The 26,189-nt window shown below is 35.4% G+C and overlaps 1 protein-coding gene and 1 long non-coding RNA gene across 3 annotated transcripts in view; both read right to left on the bottom strand.

Annotated features, from left to right (window-relative positions):
* LOC135082336 (ATP-binding cassette subfamily C member 4-like) overlaps positions 1 to 25,602 on the bottom strand; it is a 43,556-nt gene extending 17,954 nt beyond the window's left edge. Inside the window, exons 1-10 of the mRNA XM_063977128.1 lie at positions 25,018 to 25,602; positions 11,452 to 11,697; positions 8,079 to 8,286; positions 6,015 to 6,240; positions 5,481 to 5,637; positions 4,709 to 4,958; positions 4,035 to 4,292; positions 1,817 to 1,984; positions 1,093 to 1,230; positions 231 to 398 (exon numbers count right to left, since the gene is read on the bottom strand). Of these exons, the coding sequence (XP_063833198.1) occupies positions 231 to 398; positions 1,093 to 1,230; positions 1,817 to 1,984; positions 4,035 to 4,292; positions 4,709 to 4,958; positions 5,481 to 5,637; positions 6,015 to 6,240; positions 8,079 to 8,286; positions 11,452 to 11,697; positions 25,018 to 25,091 (1,893 nt within the window). The 5' untranslated portion in view covers positions 25,092 to 25,602. The remainder of the gene's footprint in view (positions 1 to 230; positions 399 to 1,092; positions 1,231 to 1,816; positions 1,985 to 4,034; positions 4,293 to 4,708; positions 4,959 to 5,480; positions 5,638 to 6,014; positions 6,241 to 8,078; positions 8,287 to 11,451; positions 11,698 to 25,017) is intronic.
* LOC135082325 (uncharacterized) lies at positions 17,197 to 20,470 on the bottom strand. 2 transcript variants are annotated; one of them, XR_010259395.1, is made up of 7 exons: positions 20,180 to 20,470; positions 19,376 to 19,539; positions 19,108 to 19,296; positions 18,744 to 18,991; positions 18,488 to 18,659; positions 18,094 to 18,190; positions 17,197 to 17,307 (listed from the first exon to the last, which is right to left on the bottom strand). It is a non-coding gene; the product is annotated as an uncharacterized LOC135082325 (long non-coding RNA). The 2 variants fall into 2 exon arrangements; XR_010259392.1 differs by having other exon boundaries at positions 19,376 to 19,586; positions 20,180 to 20,469.
* Positions 25,603 to 26,189: the final 587 nt, after the last annotated feature.

The following is a 26,189-nucleotide window of genomic DNA, read 5'->3' as shown; positions in this document are numbered from 1 at the left end:
TAAGTGAATAGTCTACTATTTAAACCGACTTAGCAGACAGACATTATCAATTTTACTAATTTTATTTTAACCTAGACTACTTTACATGCGACCTGTAAACTTATTAACATTTATATTACGTCTCTCCATATAAGACGTCCCAGCGACTCTAGGAGAACTTATCGGTCCCTTATCAGTCGGAAGTGTCTCGTGATATGAATTTCAAAACGTTATGCTTTATTAGGACTTACATTGCGAAGTATGACGACTCTGTCAGCTGCTTTGAGATGATGCAGCTGATGAGTGACGAGGATTCGCGTGGAGTGTCGGAGCAGGCCCATCACACACTTGGCTACCAGCTCTTTGCCCACGTGCGTGTCCACGGCAGATAGCGGGTCGTCCAATAAGTAAATGTCCGCCTAAAAAAACAAAACTGTCAAGTAACGAGGCCTAGTAATTGAATTCTATTATACAAGTTGGAAGCAAAAGATACTACCGTAATTAGGTACATTAATTATTGTTTTTTTACTAAGTGCATAATATGCACAACATAGAATAGATAAACTTAGAATATAGGTAAATTATCAGTTCATTGAGTAGTAGGTATTTACAGACGACCGCTCATCACATACGAGTTCATACGACTTACAATTGAAGTAAAATCGTATTTACTACAACAACATAAGGTGTCCCTGCTTAATGTAACTTTTTTACCAGTTTTAATGAGGACGTAGCATATTGTAATGAGAGTAACAATGAGTAATTCAGGTCATCCCGCTATACGCGATAAGAAAAAATAAACATTAATGTGTTCTTCACTGCAGACAGCCCTTTGTACGCAGATGGTCAAATAGGTTTAATTCCTTTCAATATAAAGAACATTATGAATGTTGTCATAGGTTCGTTTTTATCACTTATAAAATAAACTACAACAGCTCAGTATAATTACAAATAATATATAGCTACAGGAATCGGCCCCATTGTTATGTAAAGTTATACAGACTCTACATTGCATCTCATTTATTAAAGATGCCAGTGTTTAAATTGATTCAGCGTGCCGTCGCGTCGTAGCTGTACAATAGTTTCATAAATTAGTTACAGAATTTCAATTACCTCTCTGTAGCATGCTCTTGCGAGGCCAACTCGAGCCCTCTGGCCACCACTAAGACTGGCGCCTCTCTCGCCAACCAGCGTCGCGTCTCCATTTGGAAGTTGCTCAAAGTCTCTCAAAAGGGCACACGCGGTCACCACCTAATGCCAAAAATAAGTTTTAAAGTCGTTTCGTAAACAAAATCATTCCCGAACGTCATCTGGCGCTTCATCTCCCGGCAGTATTTTTTTTGTTGAATAACAAAACAACTTAAGAAGTTCAATACTTATGTAGGTATTCTGTATTTATACCAAAGGTTGAATGATAAATATGGCCATACGGCATATCGCCTTTTGCACCCTGTATTATGTGCAATAAAGATTTTAAAAAAATAGGTAGGAGTAAGAGTTAATAAGTGCTCTTTAATTTTATTTTTTAATTTTAGCGTTATGTCGGGGGTTACCATTTCCAAGAAGGTAGCCAAGAAACAAAAGGCATTCGTTCATATTTCATGTATACAAAGACTGCTCCAAGAATGGGTGAGTACATTACATTACCTAAGCGCTTTGTCCACTACAGAAGCAAGTATTTATCATACATTACACGGATCGAGACAATTGATTTTCAAGTGTCATACATATTGATACCTATAAATACACACATGTTATTATATAACTTTTCGAATACCTAATACCTGTGGTAATACTTAGGAACATGAGTTTGTTAACATTAAAAGTAGATGCCTACCTTCTTGTATCGCACGGGATCATAAGGCAGGCCGAAGAGAATGTTCTGGCGGACTGTAGCTACGAAGAGCCACGGCTCCTGGCTGGCGTAGGATATGCGGGAGCCACCGAGAGATAATGACCCTTCTGATGGTGGTAGTTCGCCCAGGAGTAGTTGCAGCAGCGACGACTTTAAAATAAAAAATATATAAGTATCAAGCAAAATAAAAATAGTTAACCATTATCAGGTCATAGACCGCACCATCTTGATGTGTGGCAGTGTGGGGTCAACATCTTACCATAAAATGCTAAGTTGCGAGTACCTAAATAACTAACAAGAACAACCATGAAATCAAAAACAATAAATGTATACAAAATCGCAATCAGAATACATTCATGGTCGCAAATAATTTGCATTAAATTAGCTCTACATTGTTTATTGATGGTTGTCGTTATGGTGGTTAAATTGGCGAACATTATCGGCTAACGTTTTAGTAAAATTACTTACAAATTAATTTATACCCATTCGCGAAACGAAATAAAGTATTGAAAGTACACTCGCGAGCAATACTATGGAATCACTTACATGAAGTTGTTTCCACGCGATCTTGTGTACTAACGAATTTATTAGTAACAAAAAAAGTGGCACCATTTTAAAGATTAAACTTTTAACTTTAAATTAATACCAAATTTATTTAAATCACATCAGTATTTAAAAAGATATCCCGTTTAATGTGACGAAGTAAGGAAAAAGACATGTATCTACTCTTTGATACGTCGCGAGTAGCGGCCTATTTACCCCCTATAAAAGCACGTGTTTTCGGATTTTGCTTTTACACGTTGATCCTTACACATCTCCGCTTCTTTTGACACTTTACCTGGGATTCTACACCTTCAGAAGCAGCACAAATCGTTGCACTATTGCAAGAAGAGCTCAGCCAGCGGGCTGTCGCACGTCAGCTCCACATAAGCCAGTCCTGGGTTTCGAAAGTTTTAAGACGCTTTCGGGAGACTGGCGGCTTTATCCCGAGACCAAGTTCTGAACAGCACCGGTGCACATCGCAGAGGGATGACCGTTTTTTCATGTCAACCTCTCTATAAAATCGTCATTTGACTGGTATCGACGTCCAGCAAGAGCTCAGAAATGTTCGTAGGATAGCTGTTAGCAAGTGGACAGTTCGTCTAAGATATAAGCAATAGAATTTGACTCCAAAAAGGCCTGCCACGGGCTCGAAACTGACGGCAGGTCACCGATAAGCACGCTTTCAATTTGCTCGTACACATCTCGATGGGAAGTCGAGCAAGCCACCCCTATAAGCCACTGTTTCAGCGAATCAGCACTGCACAAATCTCTCCCCAGGCCGCCTATAGACCCGACCTCTTCGACTGCTGCACTGCAAACACAGTCTGCATTCATCGGAGAACAAAACTCGCCTCCATTACTCGCCTTCCCATCAAAATAAGTGCGAGCTAATTAAAAGCGTGCTAGTCGGTGACTTGCCGTCAGTTTCGAGCCTGTGGCAGACCTTTTTGGAGTCAAATTCTATTGCTCATATCTTAGACGAACTGTCCACTCGCTAACAGCTATCCTACAAACATTTCTGGGCTCTTGCTGGACGTCGATATCAGTGAAATAACGATTTCATAGAGAGTTTGACATGAAAAAACGGTCATCCCTCTGCGATGTGCACCGGCGCTGTTCAGAACTTGGTCTCGGAATAAAGCCACCAGTCTCCTGAAAGCGTCTTAAAACTTTAGAAACCCAAGACTGGCTTATGTGGAGCTGACGTGCGACAGCCCGCTGGCTGAGCCCTTCTTGCAATAATGCAACGATTTGTGCTGCTTCTGAAGGTGTAGAATCCCAGGTAAAGTGTCAAAAGCAGCGGAGATGTGTAAGGATCAACGTGTGAAAGCAAAAATCCGAAAACACGTGCTTTTATAGGGGGTAAATAGGCCGCAACTCGCGACGTATCAAACAGTTGATACATGTCTTTTTCCTTACTTCTTTACATCAGCCGGGATACCTTTTTAAATACTGGTGTGATTTAAATGAATTTGGTATCAATTTAAAGTTAAAAGTTTAATCTTTAAAATGGTGCTACTTTTTTTGTTACTAACAAATTCGTTAGTTCACAAGATCGCGTGGAAACAACTTCATGTAAGTGATTCCATACTTTTGCTCGCAAGTGTATTTGGCTTTAAACACAGTTTCAAAATCATGTTAAAAAATATTCTCCTACCTTCCCTGAGCCAACGAGACCAACAATTCCGATGAATTCCCCAGGTGGTACTGTCAGCGAGATGTTTCTCAAAGTATAGACGATGGGTTCGGGCTGCCAGCTCGCACTAACTCCAGACAGCACCAAGGCGGTTGGCTTCATCCTCTCCTTTTGATTAGCTTTATCCAATTTACTGTCTGTACCATTAAAGAGACTCAATTTGGTCTTCTCCGCTTCCTTCTCTTTGCCATCGTTTATTTCTTCTAATGATAGGAACTCCTGCAAGGAAATAACTGATTCAATTCCTTGTAAATCATTAACTCGTGTGGTACGAGGGAACAATTTATTATGAAGATATCGCATACAACGTCATTACATGACAAATATTATCAAACATGCATTTTACTGCTGTTGGATTGGAAAGTGTTTTTAAGATTTTAATTAATTAGCCTACTCGTAAATATAGCGCAAACATTTTAACAATAATATTGCGAGTTATGAATGCTATGATTCATTAAGTTTGAAAAACAAAATGTAAATAACTCAATAAAATCGCATCCAAAATAACAAGTGTGTTATTATAACCACAATAACAAAACAAACGGCTAATGAAAAGTCTGTTTACTATTTTTTACAGTTAACAACTTGAACTTATAAAACAAACAGCCTAATAATAGGAACTAAAAAGTTGTTACCTCCAGTCGTCTGATGGACACTTTAGTTTCAGCGAGGAACGAAAGAGCCATGGGGAAGAAAATATTGCAAGCTAATTGCAACAGATTGAAATACTGGATCAAAGAAAACGCAATTCCCGATCTGATTTCTCCACCCATCACCACAAAGGTTACTATGGTCGCGAACAAGATGAATCTCTCCGTGAACACCATGAGAGCCGTAGAGAACCCTTTGATCATTGACGTGCGACGTATGAACTTAATTTCGAGCCTGTAAGAATAAAAACTAGTCTCAGAATCCAGAAAATAACATCATCTTAACTAATTCTTTAAAAAAAATATCTACATGGTGCGTGACGTATGGCGCATAGGGAGACAGAGAGTAGGTAGACACCCTTTTACTTGTAAATAAATCGAAGGGTGTACCAGTGGGAACCAGGTGGTTGAATGGTAATTTATCAATTATTTTTATCAGTATGTTCGAAATAGGTAGGGGATGTAGAGTCGCTCGCATATTTCAAATAGATAACATTATTGAATTGTGGCATTATAATTTACGGAGCAAATCTGTTCTATGACTTCCTTTATATTATAACCTGACGTCACAGAAAAACCTAATAAGGTATTAATTATTATTTTCTCATTAGTGCCCAATAATATTTACGTGGGTATTCACAACAAGCTGGTAAAATAGTTAATTAATGGCAGACTAAAATATAAATATTCCCAATCAAGCAATTAAGATAAGTACTTTCCATTACTTTTAAAACCAATAATTAAAATGAAGCCTTACTTCCTCAAAGTGTCGACCAGTTTCTCGAAAGGTTTCTCCCAGGCGTACATCTTAATGACCTGCACTCCGTTAATTAATTCTGTCATCACTCTGACCCTCTCATCTGTACGTTTTGCTATCTTCCCTCGCAGAACTCCTTGACGATTGCTGAGGTAAGCTAAAACATCACCAAAAATTCATGACTACAAATAAATTGCCAATTTATCAATGAAACAGAAGTTCCGTTTAAGTTATCGAAACTGTTTAATAAACCCTTAGTCATTATGATTTTATAAATTAGATATCGATGGCTCTATTTATCAATTTTATCACGAATTAAATTAGATATTGGTAATTTGTTAATGGGCACCATTACAGGGCATTACTTTAATATCTGCAATAAAAATCCGCGCCAATTTGGCAATCATATTAGGTAGGTACGAATAAGATTTGATTAACACCCAAGACTCGATTAATTTATTATTTAGTATCAAAGAAGTTCAATATAAGAAAGTATTCATTTCAAAATTAACTTTCGACGATTACAATAAATACCTTGAATCAACACGGTCTGCAAAAATATGACCAACAGAGCAGCGAAGGTGGCGTAGGAGACGTGCTGCCAGACCAGATAAGACACCACGGGCACCACGATGGGCATCACCCATAAGTAGTTCAGAAACTGGCACACCAGGTCAAACCTGTTTACGTCATTCGACATCAAGTTTATAACTTGGCCCGGCTCTGTTTTACTCATTCCAACGCGATCGAGCTTCAGTATCTACAAAATCAATAAATCATTATGTAGGGTGGTTGGTTTTGATTCCCATAGTTTAAGTTATTTTGAGACTGATAAATTTTGAAGAATGGCAAGTCAGCCCTATCTATAGTAATAGTAGAGTTTAAGCGTTATTTATAAGTGCTATATCTTTTTATTGTCCAAAGGATCCTGTATACACTCGGCAAACAAGCTTACCCTGTGCGTGTACCTAATAATTATGTTTTTTATTACCAACTTTCCTACTGTCTTACCAACTCATGCATGTCATGGTGAGAAATGAAATTAAAACTGCTACGGCGCCAATCGCGATTGTCTTAAACCTATTCTAAATAAATGAGTGTCTGTGTGTGTTTCATATAAGACTCATTATGACTTGCATTAAGATTTTAGATTTACTTTGTTACATAAATTTTTAAAATGTGTGTTTGTACGAGTATAACCCGTTATTAAAAAAATAAAAAATACTTCAACTTTCTTGCAACGTAGACCGTATTAAATTACGTATTACCCTAAAACTTCTTCATAAATTTTAATTTACTAATGGCGAATAGACTTATTCTGTTAATTGATTAATAGACCTTTGGTAGTCCTATTTTTTGGAGTGTGTGGTTTTCACTCTGTTTAATAGACTCAGAATCGATACATACACGTGTTTTAATTAGAGGAAGTGGTTATTAATAACTCACGGAACCCCATCGACCCCATATAAAGAATGGTAAAGGTAACTACCAAATACCATTAACCACATTACAAACGATACAATTCCAATTCTATAAACCAGTGGTTTTCAACCTTTTTCATGACACGACCCCCCTAGCATGAAAAAATATTTCGCGACCCCCCGACCACTTATTTTTTTTTTTTTCATGCATTTTCATAATTAGATTTCTACTAATAATATTTTTAAAACTTTACTGTTTTTTTTACTGAGGTAGTTTTTACAACCTCTCGCGACCCCCCTACAAAGGCTTCGCGACCCCCCAGGGGGTCGCGACCCACAGGTTGAAAAACACTGCTATAAACAATCAATGTTAATCAATCGTGAGTAATTCATTGATTATAGTACTTATGAGCTTTTTTAATTAAGTAAAAGTTAACCTACAGTTTATTTATTTATTTAATGAAAGAAACATACACTTCTATTCATAATTATGTAAACTGCTTATTTATTCTGTTCTATTGCACATGAGAAGTCCAGTGATGTCATTATTATACGATAACTAACCGACCTCTTACTAGCCTTCACTTTTACCTACTAATAGGTATAGTATGTAAACAACACTTACAGCTTTTATAGGTCAATTGTCATAATAAACTATCGCTCATTCATCATCTTTCACTCATTAACGGCTAGCAGAGATATCGCAGTACGGTCAACTTTGAGTGAGCCGAAGGGCGGCGCGCGCGCGTTTCACGAATCGATGATTTATAGAGGCAGATAAGCAGATATAAATTAGTATAATTGTAAATTATATTAATTATTTTTCCTAATTATCTCCCTTACTACCTAACTTATTTAAAAATAGTAAATACAGGGTTGTCCAAACCTCAAAACGGGTTATTTTTAAAGGTCCACGACTCTATTATTCTATTTTCCCACCGGGTCCATGAAATTTTAAAATTTTCATCAAAAATGCTTTTTTATTTTTGATGTCATGGACCCGTTGGCAATTAAATCATACTTTAATTGCCAATGGGTCCATGACACTAACTTAATAGAGTCGTGGACCTTTGGGAATAACCCGTCCATCCAAGCCAGACGGATATAATTTTTTTTAGAAAGTTGGATTAGGCTATCGGGTCCTGCCTGTATAAATTAAAGAAATCATTGCACGTACCTTTCTATACATGATTGAGCAACATGCTATTCGAACTTTCATTCCAACGCATGCCTGAGCCAATGTCATGTGGTTCATCATTATGGCGGTAACTATACTCAGTAAATTCATAGAAAAATTCAAAATATGTGCTTGTTTATAAGTTTCCGCATTCCTTTCCCCGGCGAAATATGCTATGAATAAAGCTAACGTGTATGGTATCAAAGGCCTGAAACAAAGTTTTACTTCCTTTAGTTCAAGTTTCATTTTTAGCTAGAAGACACTACCAGATAACGGTACTGCCGCATTAAGGAAAATAGGCATATTAAATACCTACTACATACATACTACTATAATTAAATGATGATCGCATCTCCTTAATTTTTCGTTATTTAAACAAATTATAGAGCATCTACGTAGCAAGTGCAATTCATATAAAAACACTACACAATTTTCTCAACTGTGCTAAAACTTTTTTACGTTGAAACGCGGTTAGGGTAGTTACATAGACCGCAAAATGGGATTACTAATGTTTGGCCAAAAAACGTTTCCCAAATTATCACATCGCAAACAACGTTTCGCAAATTTTCTTTTGGCAAATTCTCATTTGGCAAAACAACTTATTGCAAACTTTTAATTCGCAAATGTCGTTTTTGGCATATTATTGTTAAGCAAATTATTGTTTGGCAAAGTATGTTTTGCCAAATGTTTCATTTGGCAAAAATATTTCACGATAAACTATTTACAAAATAATTTGATTGTCACATAGAATGGACTACAAATTAGCTTGTGGTTATTATTTTGTTTAGTGGGTAGATAATATAAAATTTGTTCTAAATTAATTTTCATATTTCATTCTTTTTATCGAAATTTCCAAATGATTCATTAAACAATACAGGTGATTCTAGCGCTCGGCGGCCGCTGCCGCGGCACGCTTCGCTCGCCTTCGCGCGTTAAGGGTCACTGTTCTAACCTAACCTAACCTACTATTTTCTGCGATACCTACTTTCTGCAACTAGGGTTTGTACCCGGGTAATCCCGGAACCGAAAGAACCGGGAAAACCCGGGTTTTTTCGACAGCTTAAGAACCGGGTTTTAAAAATTCAAAACCCGGTTCTTTCGGTACTTTCGGGTTTTGCATATTTATCTAAAAATCTGTTATAGGTATTAGGCATGAGTCGTAACAAGAACATTGCGAACGTATAGAGAACCTAAAGATATCAGATTAACTACTAATAAAGATTACCTACTTATTGGTTTTGTATTTTTTTTTTTTTTATGAGATATGTAAATATTTTAAGCATTTTTCTTACACTTTTTTTAAATCACTGGCATATTTTTGTTTGCGCTTACGCTGCGACAGGTTATAAAGAAGATTGACGAGTATAACTTGCCACTATGCTTGGCGTTCGTAGACTATGAGAAGGTCTTCGATTCGTTCGGGTCTTGGGCAGTGCTTACAGTCTCTTCAGCGGTGCCGTATTGACTATCGGTATATCAAGGTGCTGAAGTGCTTGTACAAAAACGCCACCATGTCGGTCCGAGTACAGGAGCAGAGCACGAGGACGATTCCTCTGCAGTGAGGCGTTAGGCAGGGAGTTGTTATATCTCCTAAACTGTTCACCACTGCATTGGAAGACGCTTTCAAACTCCTTGAATGGAAAGGATTAGGCATAAACATTTGCCCACGATACTGATTGTGGTCATGGCAGAATCGTTGTAAGATCTTGGCACAATGCTCAAAGACCTTAATCGAGTTTCCTAACAGGTAGGCCTGAGGATGAATATGGACAAAACAAAGCTTATGTCCAATGTCCATGTTGCGCCCTACCCAGTTTCGGTTGGGAGCTCAATCCTCGAGATTGTTGACGATCCAGCTAGGTAGGTCCAATTTCGAAAAGGGAGTCAATCGTCGAATCCAACTCGGCTAGGCAGCGTTCGGGAAACTACGCAACATCTTTTCATCCAAAATACCTCAGTGCCTGAGGACGAAAGTCTGGTAACACACATTGGTTGTACCAATGTGTGTTACCAGTGATGATTTATGGCTCGGAAACGTGGCCTCTCACTATAGGCCTTATACAGAAGCTCAAAGTTGCACAGCGTGCTATGGAGAGGGCTATGCTCGGTGTTTCTTTACGAGATCGAATCAGAAATGAGGAGATCCGTAAATGAACTAAAGTAGCGACTTTAGTTCATTTACGGATCTCCTCATTTCTATGTCAGCGGATTCAGCGGACATAGCCCGACGCGGACGCAGAACTGACGGCCGATGGGGCAGGAAGGTCCTGGAATGGAGGCCGCGTACCGGAAAACGCAGCGTGGAACGTCCACCCACAAGGTGGACCGACGACATCATAAAGGTAGCAGGGAAGCGCTGGACGCAGGCCGCTACCAATCGATCAACATGGAAAGCATTGGGGGAGGTTTATGTTCAGCAGTGGACGTCCTATCCTATGGTTTAAAATTAAATGATGATGATGATGATGATATTTTTGTGTGAGAGTTGGCAACACTCCTTCTCCTTTATTTGCTTTGCATCTGACAGTCAATAAATATAAATAGTCAAATATATCGATAAGTTGGATGAAAAAGACTCGATTGTGGTACCTCAATTGAAAACTAATTATTTTACTTTTTTTTATTTTTGGGAGTAGAATTTAGTAAAAATAGAAAAATATTGTAAATCATGTTTGTTGATTATTCCTAGTCTATTCAAAGAAGTGTTATTTCAATAAAAAAACATAATCAAAATATTGTTTTTTTGGAACCGAAAGAACCGAAAAAACCGGGGCTCCCGGTTCTTATGACCGCCAGACCCGAAAAACCCGGTTCCTCAAACCAGAACCGATTCTGCATTCCCTATCTGCAACCATACTATTTTCTGCAATCTCTTTGTTTTACATAAAATTCTTGTGAAAACCATGATCATCTGCCTTATGCTTTGATTTGTGGGTAACGGTGGGTAAGTATGTGAAGTGTCAATTTGACCAAACAAATTATTTGGGATATAATATTTGGCAAAATAAAACATTTGCTATACAAACATTTGCCAAGTAAAATTTTTCCAAATGATAATTTGACCAAATGAATTAGTTGCGAAAAGTACAGTTGCTAAAAGTTCATTTGGGAAATGAAACTTTGGCGATAAGTTGTTTGCGAAGTGAAATTTGGCGAAAAGTAATTTGGCCAAACGGAAGGATACCCGCAAAATGACTAGGCAGACTTGGAGAGCCGCGTCCGCGCCGCGGTCCTGCACGATCGTAGAGCGGTTTCATATATCAATTTGTTAGACTCTAATCGATCACAAATTCAAAAAGATAGCTAAATCATTCAAACTCAGAGCAGATATTATTTCAAAGATCGAAATAATATGTCTTATCATATCACTCACCATAACACGATAAAAAGTAAACCAACGCCAAGTCCGCAGAGCATGTACTCTACCCAGAAGGACCTAACGATGGCCCGTGAGAGGGACGGTTTGCCGCCATTCCGCCGGGCGTTGTCGAGCTCATACTCCCATGCCTCCTCGAGTCTGTCGCCGAGGGCGCCGGAGTGGTCGCCCTCACGAGCCTGCCAGAGGTCCTCAAGGGTGATTGCTTGTTTGTAGCCTCTTTTGAACAAGCTGAAGCTCCATCTGAAACAAAGAACATGAGCAGTTGGCATCTTCTTGTCAAATACACGTTACCTATTTGTACCAGACGACAGCATATAAAGCTATGTCAGCGACTTTAGTTCCTTTACGGACCTCAACATTTCTTATTCGATGCATCCATAGCACGCTGTGCATAATAAATTAAGCTCAAGCTTATTTAATTTTATGAGGCTTATAGTGAGAAGCCACGTTTTGGAGCTAATAAACACTTCGGCAAGTTGTAATAAAAGCGAGTTAGCAACCAAAATGTTATAGTTTGATGTGCAGTGGACTTTTTGATAGTTTCCGTGTTAATCAACTAGCCTACGCGTACGTTGAAATGCCTACCAATTTATGTATTGTTCAAATCACCACTATGGTAACAGCTGCAACGATGCTTTAATAGGTAGGTAAAGTTACCGAAAACGTACTCATATCGGCAAACCCCTTTTTTAGTAAATCGCTGAAAAGTTTTAAACTTTAGAATTTCCGCTTTTTAGGGGAATTGGACCCCTTGATCCATAAATGCCCAGCGCCCCCTGCAGGTAAATTGACGGCCGTAATTATCGGGTTATTACCTAATGGTTAATTTTAGTTTGACCATGTTGTACCTACCTATGTACCTAAATCTTTTATTCGAATTTTGTTTCTTTCTTACGGCATAACTAGCAGCGCAGCACCGGCAAATTCGTCAGAACATTAATTATTTTCCTTGGCAGCGATATTTATTTAGGTATGTAGTTTCATAACAATGCATAATTATGCATAACACCTTATACCATTATACATATAATTTAATATTATGAATTAATATTAATAATATCTTTTCGGTTGTTATTTTATTATTGTTCATAGTATTGTCGTCTCCACGCTAGTTATCATTTTTGTCTGTTAAGAGTGTCGGTGTAAAAATACAGTCGTAGGTATGCTTTATTCATAGAAATAAAATATGTGATAGACCTAAAGGATATTCGAATGAGCTCGCAAATATTTATATTGTCACCGTGACTTGCAGAATTCAAGTTACCGTAAGTGTTCCCTTGCTGAATATGCGTCACGCGAAATTTTTAAATTGAAACTTTATTGATGTAAGTAACTGGTCACTGATAGTACAAAATTATGCTACACCATATAAAATCTGAAAGTAAAAAGCCTTTACAAAAAGGGGGCCTTGTCTTCTAGGCGAAATATGCGCGTGTTATGTCTGTTCTGTTCCGACAGATTGTGGTAATGTGAGTAAACCAATCAGGTACCTAGGTATATTAAGTATATTGATCCTCGAGAAAACTGGCCATCATTGCCTTTTATTATAGTGCGGGCCGTAACATAAGTTTGTGATTAAATTAAGTAGGCTTAGATTGGAACAGGAATTAAAATGTGAAAAATCTTCTATTTTTAGACCAAGATTTGGCATTTGAATTGTTTTCAAATAGGTCCTACCTACCTTACTGTGGGATTTTTATTATTTTTTATGCAGCTAGTACCTAGGACCTACCCAGATAACAATTTAAACTTGAATCTGACTTGCAGTAAGTTTGATGTATCAAAAATGAAGCTTTGTTTCAAATTTGCCATGGCAAGTATATAAACTTGAGGCAAGTTTAAATCAAACTTTCTAGTTTCCGAGCGACAAACTTGCATTAATGTGTTTCTATAAAGTATATGCAAGTTTGCCTTAACAAACTTGCATTATGTCTGCTTCTATAAATTATATGTAAGTTTGCCTTAACAAACTTGCATTATGTCTGCTTCTATAAATTATATGTAAGTTTGCCTTAAGGCTTGGTATTTCTGCTAAAGTAGGTATTTCACGCTGTCAAAATCTGCGCGCGCAATACTTCGCCGAAGACAGCGCGCCAAAGAGCTCTCCCAGCTACACAGTATAAAAATACCAGTTGGTTAGGTTAGGTTGACTTCCTTCCGTTCAAGCGTCACACTCACAACACTTTCAAATACAAATCATATCCAAGTGATACAAATTAAAACACCTTTCAGAATTTTTGGGAATATATTTTAGAATCGAATAAATATAAAATATAACTGCCAAAGTAAACACGGTTCAAAGAGGCGTGGCATCACCCGACCTTCCGGAAGTTCAAAAGAATTTCAATATTACGTCACCCGACCTATCGGTAGGTCATTTAATAATCAGTTCATCAGAAAAACATTTTATGATCAGTTACTCGTAGTAGCGATTATTTAGAGCTTGGATAATAAATTATAGTTGTTGCAATTCACGAAACTTTGCATGTGGTTAATTACATTAATCAGTACACGCATCAATTTTGTTCAGTCTTTTTGTTTAATAATAAATAAAAATATCATACTAAAATTGCATACATATTTGTTTGTATTGGTCTGGGTGTTTTCCTTCCATAATTTATGTACAACGTATTACGGGGCTCTGTATCGAAAATCACTATGAGCATCACACGCGGTTACCTGGCGCAGGCACCCGCTCTGAGCACTCATGGGAGTTTATGCAGAGGTTGCTAGAGTTTGACTTTGAGCTTTGTTTATAGTCATTACGAAGCAGATTTTGATGGGAAACTGCACTTGAATTCGAAAGGGTAATTTGACGGTGTTAGGGGAATTCTAGGAATAAATGCAGAGCCTCCTCATTGAGATTGAGACATTTCAATTTGAGATTTCACTTGACATTGATTGCAATCTGACATGGAGTTTTCAAACACTTGTAAAAATAAAAAGTAATTAAATCAAAAGCAGGAAGTATCTAGTATTGATATCAACTTCGACGCAAATGACTCCCAAAATAACTTTCTACCCCTTTCACACGTTTGTCATGAATTATAATATTAAGGAATTGTTAAGCAAAATTTCAAGTAGATTGAACCAAAGAATCACTGTCCCATACAATCTTTGCCCCCTTTTTTCACCCACTTCATTTCATGACCCCATTTCGGAAAATCGGATGCCTACGCATACAAAGAACACACCTTCCAACTTTCAGGTCTCTACGATATCCGTCAGTCATTTAGGACAAAGCATTTTTACTAGTTGTCCAATACTCTAACGTTCCAGGTATGTCATTGACAGGAGGGCGTTACTATCTTAATGGTTATTTATTAGTCCCAACTTTATGCCACTTGACATTTCAGAATCGTTTGACTTTAGATACCTAAGCGATTTGATATTCAGAGTCTTTTAATGAAATCAAGTTCTAAAATAACTTGAGGTGTTGTACCCGATCAAGCTTTTCATTGCAGGACAGTTAAATAGTTTTATTATTAGTTTCTTCTTTAAGTCTTGATTTGTCAGAGTAGGTAAAGGCTCCATGAGAGCAAAATTTAGCTTTATAATAGTTTTTAATTTTTTTCTTGAAATATTTGACGCCTTGTAATCTCTCGTTAATATAGGTCCACACAAATAAAGAATGTTTGACTTAGACTTAAATAATTATTATGCTCGTACATAATTATAAATAAACTAGCTTTCCGCCCGCCGCTTCGCCCGCGTAGTATTTTTCGGTTTTTATATAACCTATTACACTCATATAATATAATGTGGCTTTCTATTGGTGAAAGATTTTTTAAAATCGGTTCAGCAGATCCCGAGATTACCCCTTACAATTTAACAAATATACAAACACACAAACTTTACCTCTTTATAAATTAGATAAAGATAGGTAATTTGAAACCCTATTTTGTTTTATTCTTTTTTTTATTTTAAACATTTCACAATCCAAACTAATATTTACTGTAGGTAAGTAAATGCTAAACTAAATAGTAAAATATTAGTTTGGATTATGAAATATCCTACTTCCTACTAATATTATATAGGCGAAAGTTTGGATGTCTGGATATTTGTTACTCTTTCACGCAAAAACTACTGAACGGATTTTGTTGAAACTTTACAGTATTATTGTTTATAACCCAGATTAACATATAGGCTAACACTTATGACGATATGTGACAAATAAATTTCAATAAATAAATAAGACGTGTCTAAAAAGCCCCATCTACCTATCGTTATTGGTTAAAATCTACAGCGCTGGACAAACTACTGTATGACGTTCGTAAATATTCATTTGGGGGAAGCCGTGAAACGCCATCTATCAACATGATATCTAACGGGGGTAAAACGAGGTCTACGCGAATGAAGTCGCGGGCGGCCGCTAGTTTATATAGGTAGCTTTCCCTCCGCAACCTTTTTGGTATTCCATGTATGTGTCTTTTAACTGATTTCTGTTACACATTTCATGTAAAATTTGTCCAGTTATAACTCCATTTACATCTGCATCTGTAAACAAGGGTTCATGTTCTCCAGCCCAGATGCCGAGTAAACAGAATCGTCTTTCAGTGACGTGCAGCTGCCCCTATATTTGACCCACTGACCTAATTTTTTATTATTTATTTGTATCACTGTCAGTGTCTTCTAAAGAGTGTAAAGACGATTGTATGTAGGTACTATTAAAATGTAATTTTAACTCATTGGTTTTGTCTCATATTTGAGGAATGTACTATGTATCATGAGTAGAGTCTTCGTTTAAAAGGATGCGAACGATTTAAATTTCAATAGGTAGACAAAATTGATAATTCTTAATTATCAAAAATTTTAGCTTTCTCCAGTAGCACTGATATTATTATACTGTGACTCATCAAAGTCATAATTGTCAAAAATATTGACAAATCGCGAACTGTCACGGCCATAAAACTGACACGCGTCCGTCCTCCGTAAGCGCCACCGCGCGACTGATTGAGATTGTCCAAGCCGTCATGGACGATTTTTTCCACATTTTTTAACATAGTAACTAAATAAGACGCAATATAAAAATTTCATCCGTTAAAAGCCCTCAAGTTATTTCTGAACTTTAGTTTAGTAAAAGATTTAGAATATCAAATCGCTTATTTTAAAAATAAAACCATAAATAGAAAACGAATAGAGGTAACTTTGGGAATTTATTCTATCGAGTCAACTTCATTAAATCGTGTTTCCATCCGTTAATTGCCCTAGAAAATATCCTCAACTATGCCCAATAAAAATCTTAGCCTTTAACTTTACTGTTTAGTACCTCAAAAATGATAAATGAAAACCTCATTTTCGCCATTTTCTCTGCTACCCGGCCTTAACAAACTTGCATTATGTCTGCTTCTATAAATTATATGTAAGTTTGCCTTAACAAACTTGCATTATGTCTGCTTCTACAGGGTGTTAGGTAAATGGGTATATGAGCCGACACTAGTCCATGTTAACATGGTCATATAAATGGTATGGTGAAGTCAGGAAATTGATATCTTCATTTTAATTATTTTAATTTTCATACAAATCGGATTTTATAAAATTTATTTTGTATGAAAATTAAAAAAAATAAAATGATATCTAATTTCTCACTTCACCATACCATTTATATGACCATGTTAACATGGGCTACTGCCGGCTCATATACCCATTTACCTAACACCCTGTATAAATAATATGTAAGTTTGCCTTAACAAACTTGCAATGAATATGCATGTTTGACATTAAATAAAACAACAAACATAACATATATTTTTTTATTATTTATACTTTTATCTTATCTTACTTTAAATGAGAAAAAATCGGTTTCATGGTCGCCGCTATTGGTTTTTTTCTTTATTTTGTGTTTCTGCTCTGAAACAAAAAGAAACAAGTATATTTACCACAGGTTAAGACATTATTTTACATTTAATTGTATAAGTTTCTGTACTACTAACAAAATTATGAACTATGTCTGAAATAAATATATTTATAGTAATCCTTAAAAACTACTATAAGGGTAAGGGGTTATTAGTTAAAATTCTGAAAGGAGCACATCTAAAATTTGTAAATCACTAGGTACATAGTATAAAAGAAAGTCGCTGTCTGTCTGTCCCTTGTGTAATAATAATGTAATACAGGATGTTAGGTAAATGGGTATATGAGCCGACACTAGCCCATGTTAACATGGGCATATAAATGGTATGTTGAAGTCAGAAATTTCATATCATCATTTTAATTTTTTTAATTTTCATACAAAATAAATTTTATGAAATCCGATTTGTATGAAAATTAAAATAATTAAAATTAAGATATCAATTTTCTGACTTCACCATACCATTTATATGCCCATGTTAACATGGGCTAGTGTCGGCTCATATACCCATTTACCTAACACCCTGTATATGTATAACTAGCGACCCGCCCCGGATTCGTATGGGGTTCTATTATATAACCTTTCTCATAAATCCCTCTAACTATTGTTGAAAACCGCATCAAAATCCGTTGCGTAGTTTTAAAGATTTAAGCATATGTATATAGGAACAGACAGCGACAGCAACTTTGTTTTATACATATGTATAATACATGTACCCGTGTGAAGCCGGGGCGGGTCGCTAGTGTAAAATAAAATACATCTAATGTAAATAAATTAAATCTTACCTTCTTGAAAGTCTAACTTTAGCTTGATTTAGCCAATCACTTATAATTTCTTTTAGACTGTCTTCAGTTACATCTTCGTTGATTTTTCTACATATTTCTGAAAAATAAAATAGAAATAATTAACACTAACAAACACGAATGATTCAGAAAATAATAGTAGTAGGTATATTGAGAGATATACAGGTGTATCTAAATGAATTCATTGGCAACCTTGCAGGGGGAAGCTCAGACCATCATTATGAACAACTTTATTTTCGTGATCAGTTTTTGTATGAAAACAGGAAAAATTGGTCATAGGAAAATTTCATAATGATGGTCTGAGCCACCCCCTGCAAGGTTGCCTATGAATTCATTTACACCCTGTATAAGTTTGTAATAAAATAAAGGTACTTACGAAAGATTAATTTATAGGTTTCTGTACTCATAAATGACTTTTTATTCGAATTTTTCATCTGTTTCCCAGTTAACGAATACAACTCGGCTACATCATCTAGAATTATTCGTCTCAACATATTAGTCGTAAGGCTTCTTACATTTCTGCCGCCAATACCAGACAAAAATGACATCTGAAATTTAATTAAAGTAGCATTAGAATGTTTTCATAGAATAATAAAATTTGCCCTGTGTTTAAGTATTTAATTTATACATACTATTGCCTGTATTCTTGTTTATTTTTAAATGGTCATCGAAATTATTAAAACTTGCAATATCTTTACTGGTAGACTTGCCAAAAGTTCTGAAAGACCTGCATTGTCATCTGTTGGTGAAAATGTTTCTTCGGACCTAGCTAACGGTAAATCCAATTTTCTATTGATTTCAGCCATTTGGTTAGCTAGGTCTGACACAATCTGAATCATATGACTCTGCTGTATAGCATATTGCTTGTTTGTAATGCACTCTGTAACAAATAAAAAAACATGGAAAAGTCATAACTAAAACAAGTGAAAATATGAAATTTTGTCACATTGCATCTTTGACGAGAGAAGCTCATTGCATGTTATAAAAACCTGTTACCTGATTGGCAGTTAACAGCTTTGAGTTGTGTTTGCTTGGCCTCTTTAGAACCGGAGGTGACTGGGTAATTTACAGCAGACATTATGTCCACTGTCACTTCATTTGTAACATCATTTTCTGCTTCGTCTGAGTCCAAATTTCAGGTTTCTTCCGCTTTTTTTAAATGTAATCGTGCTTCACCATAAGTTTCTGAAATAAATAAAAAAGTCTCACAATAGTAAAATCTAGTTATAACTTAGCAATACAAAAATAAAGAAAATTATTTTACCATAACTTTTAAGTATTTTTATTTGATATTGTGACCATGTTGCTTCAGGTGCAGGCATCTTCTTCAAGTTTGTTTTTGATTTCTTCAGTGCATACATTAGGGTAATAACAAGTGTTGGTATCTTAACCACTTTGATGAAACTATGCCAGGAGCATCATCTTCATCTAAAAATGTAACCAAAAAAAATTTTTTTGATTCCATTATGCAAAGTCTGAAACCAAATAACACTATTAATTATAATTATATTATATAATAATAGATAGGTATGTAGGAGGAAATTTATGTTACCTTTGCTAAGACATAACTAACAATTTTAAGAATTAAACGAGGTAGGATAAAAGTACATGATAAGGTGGATAGGATGTTTAGGGGGTATTTTATATTTACATTTACAATTTTGAAGTGCTATGAGTGTAGCATTTTCATAGCAACATGATAATTATTGAAAGGAAAAACTATGACTTTTCCATCACTGTACAGCAATTAATTTATTTTATTTGAGGATATTTGTTAATTTTAGACGTTCTATTTATGTATTATTTTCCAATTGCAGTGCAAGACAGGGTCCACGATGTACATTTACAACTTACAATAACACCTTTCTGTTACACATAGATAATTAGAAATAGATATTGAGTAATATGCATAACTAAACAGGATCGAACATGCAGGAACTATTTAGGGTTAGGAACACTTGGAACACGTTGCCTGGGTTTGAAAGTAGGTAAATAAGGTTTAAGGGATAGATATGAACTACATATTATCATTAATTCTGTTTGTAAAAGTAAAAATAAATGAACTAACCTTTAATCTTCAGCACGTCACGCGTCCAATTCGCACAACAGAAGCGTTTATTAAATAAAACACCGTGCAAAACAAAAAAACTTGTAGGTTCTACGTTCTACCACTGATTTTGTGCACTGCAAAACACAAATTAGAGAGTATGCTGCAAAAGTGCAAAACACTTGGCTGTTTTTTCTTCCGGAACCGGAAGTTTTTGTTTTCTTTTTTATGGCTTCGGGCGAGTGACGTTGGCGTATGACCACTAGTGATTATTTGCAGTGTTGCCAGTCGGGTCTTGTCAGAAATTACCAGAAATATAAAAAAATGTAACCTTTTTGAATAAAAAGTAACCTTCATACGGGGGGGGGGGGGGTGCGGAGCGATTGTGTAAGGTTGTTCATGGATGGTTCATGTTTACCTAAATTCGAAATTTTGACCATTCCATGAAGACCGAAAGTGACCGGTCGTATAAAACCGTTTCATGGATTTGCGTTTTATTATCAAAAAAACATTTGCTAAAACTCATTGTCTTTAACAAATAATAAATCAAATTCATGTTTAAATGCAGTTTATGACATAATTTTTAAATTGTCACTATTAATATTTTTACTGAATAACCTGTAAAAGTTAATTCTACAATTTCTGAAAAATCACCTAAAAGTAACCTTTTCATTAGTGTAACCAATGCAGTTCAAAAGTAACCTAAAAGGTTACAAAAGTAACCTTCTGGCAACACTGATTATTTGCTCCATGCGTATGACAGTTTAACGCAAGTTTGTAACAAACAAAAAACAAACTTGATACTTCATCTTTGAAACATAGCGCAAAATGCAAACTTGCTTCAAAATTAAAAAAGCCTTGAAACATCATACCTAAATCAAAAAGCTTACAGCAATATTGCCACAAACTTGATTTGTCATATTTGACATGACAATCTAATTTCAAATAAAAATCATGTTTGCAGCAAGTTCGCTTGCTATCTGGGTAGATACCTACTTAACTATGAATATTATAAGTTTAATGCAATCACTACGTTAATATGGTATTACTAACAATAATAGAAACATTATTCTCACAAAGATAATAACAATAATGTTGACCTTTTGCACAGATAATATAATACTATAATACCTACATAGTCACTATTTTATGCAATTAAATATTTAGTCCTCATGTGATGGCGACTGTACGCATACTTAGTCCCAAAAAGCACATCAGACTATTTATTATTACTTATATTTATGTTGTAAAATAGCATCTATTACCACAAGATAAGATTCGATCTACAGTATTAACCTTAAATATGTGCTGTAGTCTTGGATTAATAAAGCCTAGATAGATAGTCAGTGCACGAAAGGTGAGGCAACTTTTAGTGAGCCGGAACGGCTCACTCACAAACGTCACATGAACAGTCAAAGTGAAAAATTGGTAAACACGTCCGACGAATTTTAATTAATTATGACGGTCTGTGCTTTGAAAGGGTGTCTAAATACATCAGAAAAACGAAAGAAAGTGACCAGTGTTACATTTCATAAGTAAGTACTACGATTCGACGCGTATTTTGGTAGAATTTGGCTTTCAAAAATTAAATACGGGAATGATACCAGTAACAAGAAAATTTATTTCCCAATTGTTAACCGTACAAATACACTTCCTTTTTTATGAAATCGAGACTTTTAAGTCGATTTATCTTATTGTAATTACGTAGGTATACTTTGAATTCAATAAATAAGTAAGTAAATGATGCGTTTTGTTTTTGTTAAAATATAAAATAATTAAAAACGCAATAAAAATTTCCCTACTTTCGGGGAAATCGCCTTCATTTTCCACACTCCCCAAGAAAATGGACACTAATGACATAAGATTTTTGCCTCACTCTTGACGAAGCGTTTGTATGAAGACTATCCATCTAAGGCTGTAGTCTATAAAATACCACTTATATTGCTATTCAATCGAGAATAAATTTTGCCATTAGTGATCGACGGTAAAAGTTTATTTGTAAGTAGGTAGTATTCATCAACTTAAAAGCACGTACAACCAAGGTTATCCCAACTAATATTATAAATGCGAAAGTAACTCTGTCTGTCTGTCTGTCTGTTACGCTTTCCCGCTTAAACCTCGCAACCGATTTTGATGAAATTTGGCATAGAGATAGTTTGAGTCCCGGGAAAGAACATAGGATAGTTTTTATCCCGGTTTTTGAAACAGGGACGCGCGCGATAAAGTTTTTCTGTGACAGACAAAATTCCACGCGGGCGAAGCCGCGGGCGGAAAGCTAGTCTTAACCCTTAATTTGACTTTGTCCGGTAGGGCGGACACTAACTTTAGAAACCAAGTAGGGGGTGTTGTAAATGTTATTTTTATTTTATTCTACAATATTATTGTTTTATAACCTCTGAAAAAGTTTGTAGAAAGTGAACTTTGACGTTCGCAACACTGTATCTGTCAGTCGCGAACAAAATGTCAGCGAAGAGACAGTCATCTGTTTTCGATAAGGTAAATTATTTATTTTTTCAGTATTTTGCTGTTAAAAGCTCATTGTTTTTGCAATTTGTTTAACAATAATACGTGTATGATAATGTTTAGCTGAAATTCATAACATTTTATACATGTTTTGGTGTTTTTTTACTCGCTTGATCTCTTTGTCCGGCACAGCGGACATTGTCAATTACTCACTGATATTCATAAAACAACTTTGTCCGCTGTGGCGGACATAGTCAAATTTAGTTTGTTTTGCGGTTATGGGTGTTTTCTTATGTTTTTTTTTTGTTTTTCATTTGTCTGAGGCATGCGCGTGCTTCAAGAATATTGGCTTTAGTCCCTAGAACCCGCTTCCTCAGACGCAAGTGAGAAATCTGATACTGATTTTGAAATGCTTGATAAATGTGCTTCTACTAACTCAAACTATTCTTCACCTGCACCCTCTATCGAAATGATAATGATAATTATGATCTCTCTCTAATATAAATATTAGCTTTAGCTTCTGTTATAACGTTGCAGGTATTGTCAAAAAAAGACAGTGGTGTTCTACATAAAGTTTCAAACGCGCCTTTGCTTTGTGATGGGCAAAAATGCAAGAAACTGTTTTTAGATTTCCATACCAAATGAATGTTTTATGTGTTCGTTTTTAATGTTACGCTTAATTACTTACTTAATTTTTCTTGCCAAAACACCAATTTCCAAGGTGTTTTATTCTCAATACTATAAAAATTCTTAATAAAATTAGTTTATAACGAAGTTTTTTTATTTATCCCCTATTTGCCAATGTCCGCCACGGCGAACATTCAAATCTACTCGTTATTTATGACGTCTTTGGCAGTGTCCGCTGTGACGGACACGAATTTTCCCAACTCTGGGAAATGCAGGATTTTTTTTCATATTTTTTTAAAAGTTTTTAGCATACCCTTGATGCCTTACATTCATCAAACTCATGTATTTCCATTTTTTATGTCGTTGCCAAATGAAGGGTTAAATAAACACAATCACATTCGCAATATGCGATAAGTTCATAACCACACTACATAAGTTTATGCTAAGTCCCTAGTTAAAGGGGAATTATAAAACGAGCGACTAAAAAAAAACTTTGCGACTGATGATGGCATACTGTTTTAATACCTTGAGCGGTATGAATTTGAGTAAGCGAAAAATTTACCAAACTAACGACGAATATTGATCAATAATAAAATCCAGAACGAGCTTACAAAATGTGGGTTTTGATTATTACATTTCAGACATAAAAATACTATCCGGGCGACTAAATTACTAAGTGAGCGACTAGAAATACAGAGAGGGCAACTTTAACATGAAGATACATTAGATTTTTCTAATTGAGGTTTTACTGAACGAACTACAAAAAAGTTAATTCTAAGCAAAGTTTTGTGAGCTGCTTTATTAATGATTATTGGTTACTGATATTATATTTGAGGTCTCATGTTTTTTTATTTTGATACGCTTTATTAATGAAAACTACAGATTGTTACAGCGCGCGAATTCGAATGGGGGCGGGTGACTGTCCCGAATTTTTAACAAAATAGGTATGTATGCAAACACGTTTTGGGTCTAGCAATTCGGCTCAAACTAACAACACCGCCACTGGAAGCAAAACTGATACCTATTGGACAAAAAAGAAAACGAGGCCGGCCCGCTAAGTCCAAGCCAGCACTTATCATACAGTGACGATGAGTAGGTAGAGCTCCTCAATCCTCATAGTTACCAATGAACCTTATTAATAAGATTACTTTTTTTTGGGTCGACAGAAGCGACTTATTTTATTTTGTTTTTTTTTGTTGATTCGATTTAAGAAAATACAAATTTATTTCATTTTTCGTAATACCTACATTGTTTCATTTGATTACCTACCCTTAAATTTTAATGATTTATTTTTTTCGCTACTAGAATAGTGTTCCGTCAAATATTTATTTCATAAGATCATTTTTTATTTAAATGTGGGCTCATAATACGCTGCTCATAATAGTATTTTTCAAAGTAGTTTTTGCATTCGACACACTTCATTAAAGTTCAAAATACCACTCAGTATAAAAAAAGCATTTGCCAAATATTGAAAAAAATGCAGGACCTAACGTTGACACTCAATCAAATATTAGGTCGCTCAAATATTATGAAGCTTCTCATTTTGTATTTTAAGGAACTCAATTTTTTTTTGTAAGTTGCTATTCTTTTGATTTTTCGTCACTCGCACTCAGTCGCTCACTTAGTAATTCTTTAGCCCACATTAATTATTTTTGACACTTACAACATAAATTTACAGTCACTCGTTTAAATACTACCCCTAGTTAAATAGTAAAAATTGTTTAGAGATACATAAGATAATGAAATTCTAAAGATAGGTAAATACTTACGTTAAAAATATCTTGGATGCAATGTTAGCCTTATCATGTGGATTTTTTTCCTTCAATATGATTTTTGAATCCATTGCAGGCAATAAATTTCACTCATTGACGACTAAAATTAAGTTCGGCTTTTAAACTTTCCGTAAAACAAGTGCGTTTTCACAAGTCAGTCACTTTTTAATTTACCAATAATCAATATGTATAAAAATTTACTCTTGATTTTGACAAGATCGATGAGTTCCACCAATTAGTTTCAATTTTAACATTTCATCTGAACAGATTTATCTGTGTTGAGCGCCGGATTGCATAATAAATTAGGTACTTTTGTATTTGAGTTCTTCGATGTTTTTTTTTCTTTTAAAAAATGTATACTATCTAGTAGCTTTTAGTATTATTTCACAGGATGTGTATTATAAGAACATATAACTATGGTCACTGGTATAATTTAAGTATTCTATGAATGTTTTAAGGATATTATCACAGTAAAGTAGAACACTGACGGAGCAAACGCGAGCGTCGAGCAGTGAATTCCGATCGGTGCCGACTGGTGCCGACGATAGACTGGCAAATAACTGTTATAGCTCGCCGGCCTATGGCTCGGTACACTGTGTTGTAGTCGTTGTAGATAAAACTATATATAACGATACTTTACTGTGTGCGTTGTGTAGCGTATGTGTGGCTCTCTTCTTACCTAGCTCGTTCCCTTTTCAGCAAATGCTGACTCATTCATGGAGACACAACACTACTATCCGTTCGCGATAAGTTTGCCGCTGGCGATATGACGTCACTCGAAGAAAAGCGTCTATAACTTTAACAAACTATATTTAACCTCGTAAGTCCTGTGTTTTTTCAATAGCAGTATTCATATCTGCCGGATGTACTATACCAAGCACAAACTAAGAAATGTGCTTCAGACCGAGATAAAAAATTGACGGTTTTCAGAGTTTTTTAAGTGTAACCTTATGTTTTGTATTTTTTAATGTAAGTTTAGCATCAGCAGCAACTGTTTTAAAAGAAAAATATTGAAAATAGTTTGTACTCCTATAAGTACGTTAGGTTTTATACGGTGTAAAAAAATGATATCATTAAGATAAAGGTTTTATTTAAAATATTAAAAATAAATCATATTTTTCTTCCAAATATCACATAAGTGAAACAATAATAATAAAATTCAGTCTTTA

Source organism: Ostrinia nubilalis, chromosome 2, assembly GCF_963855985.1.
Source record: "Ostrinia nubilalis chromosome 2, ilOstNubi1.1, whole genome shotgun sequence".
Lineage (NCBI taxonomy): Eukaryota > Metazoa > Arthropoda > Insecta > Lepidoptera > Crambidae > Ostrinia > Ostrinia nubilalis.
This window is presented reverse-complemented; position numbering and strand designations above follow the sequence as displayed.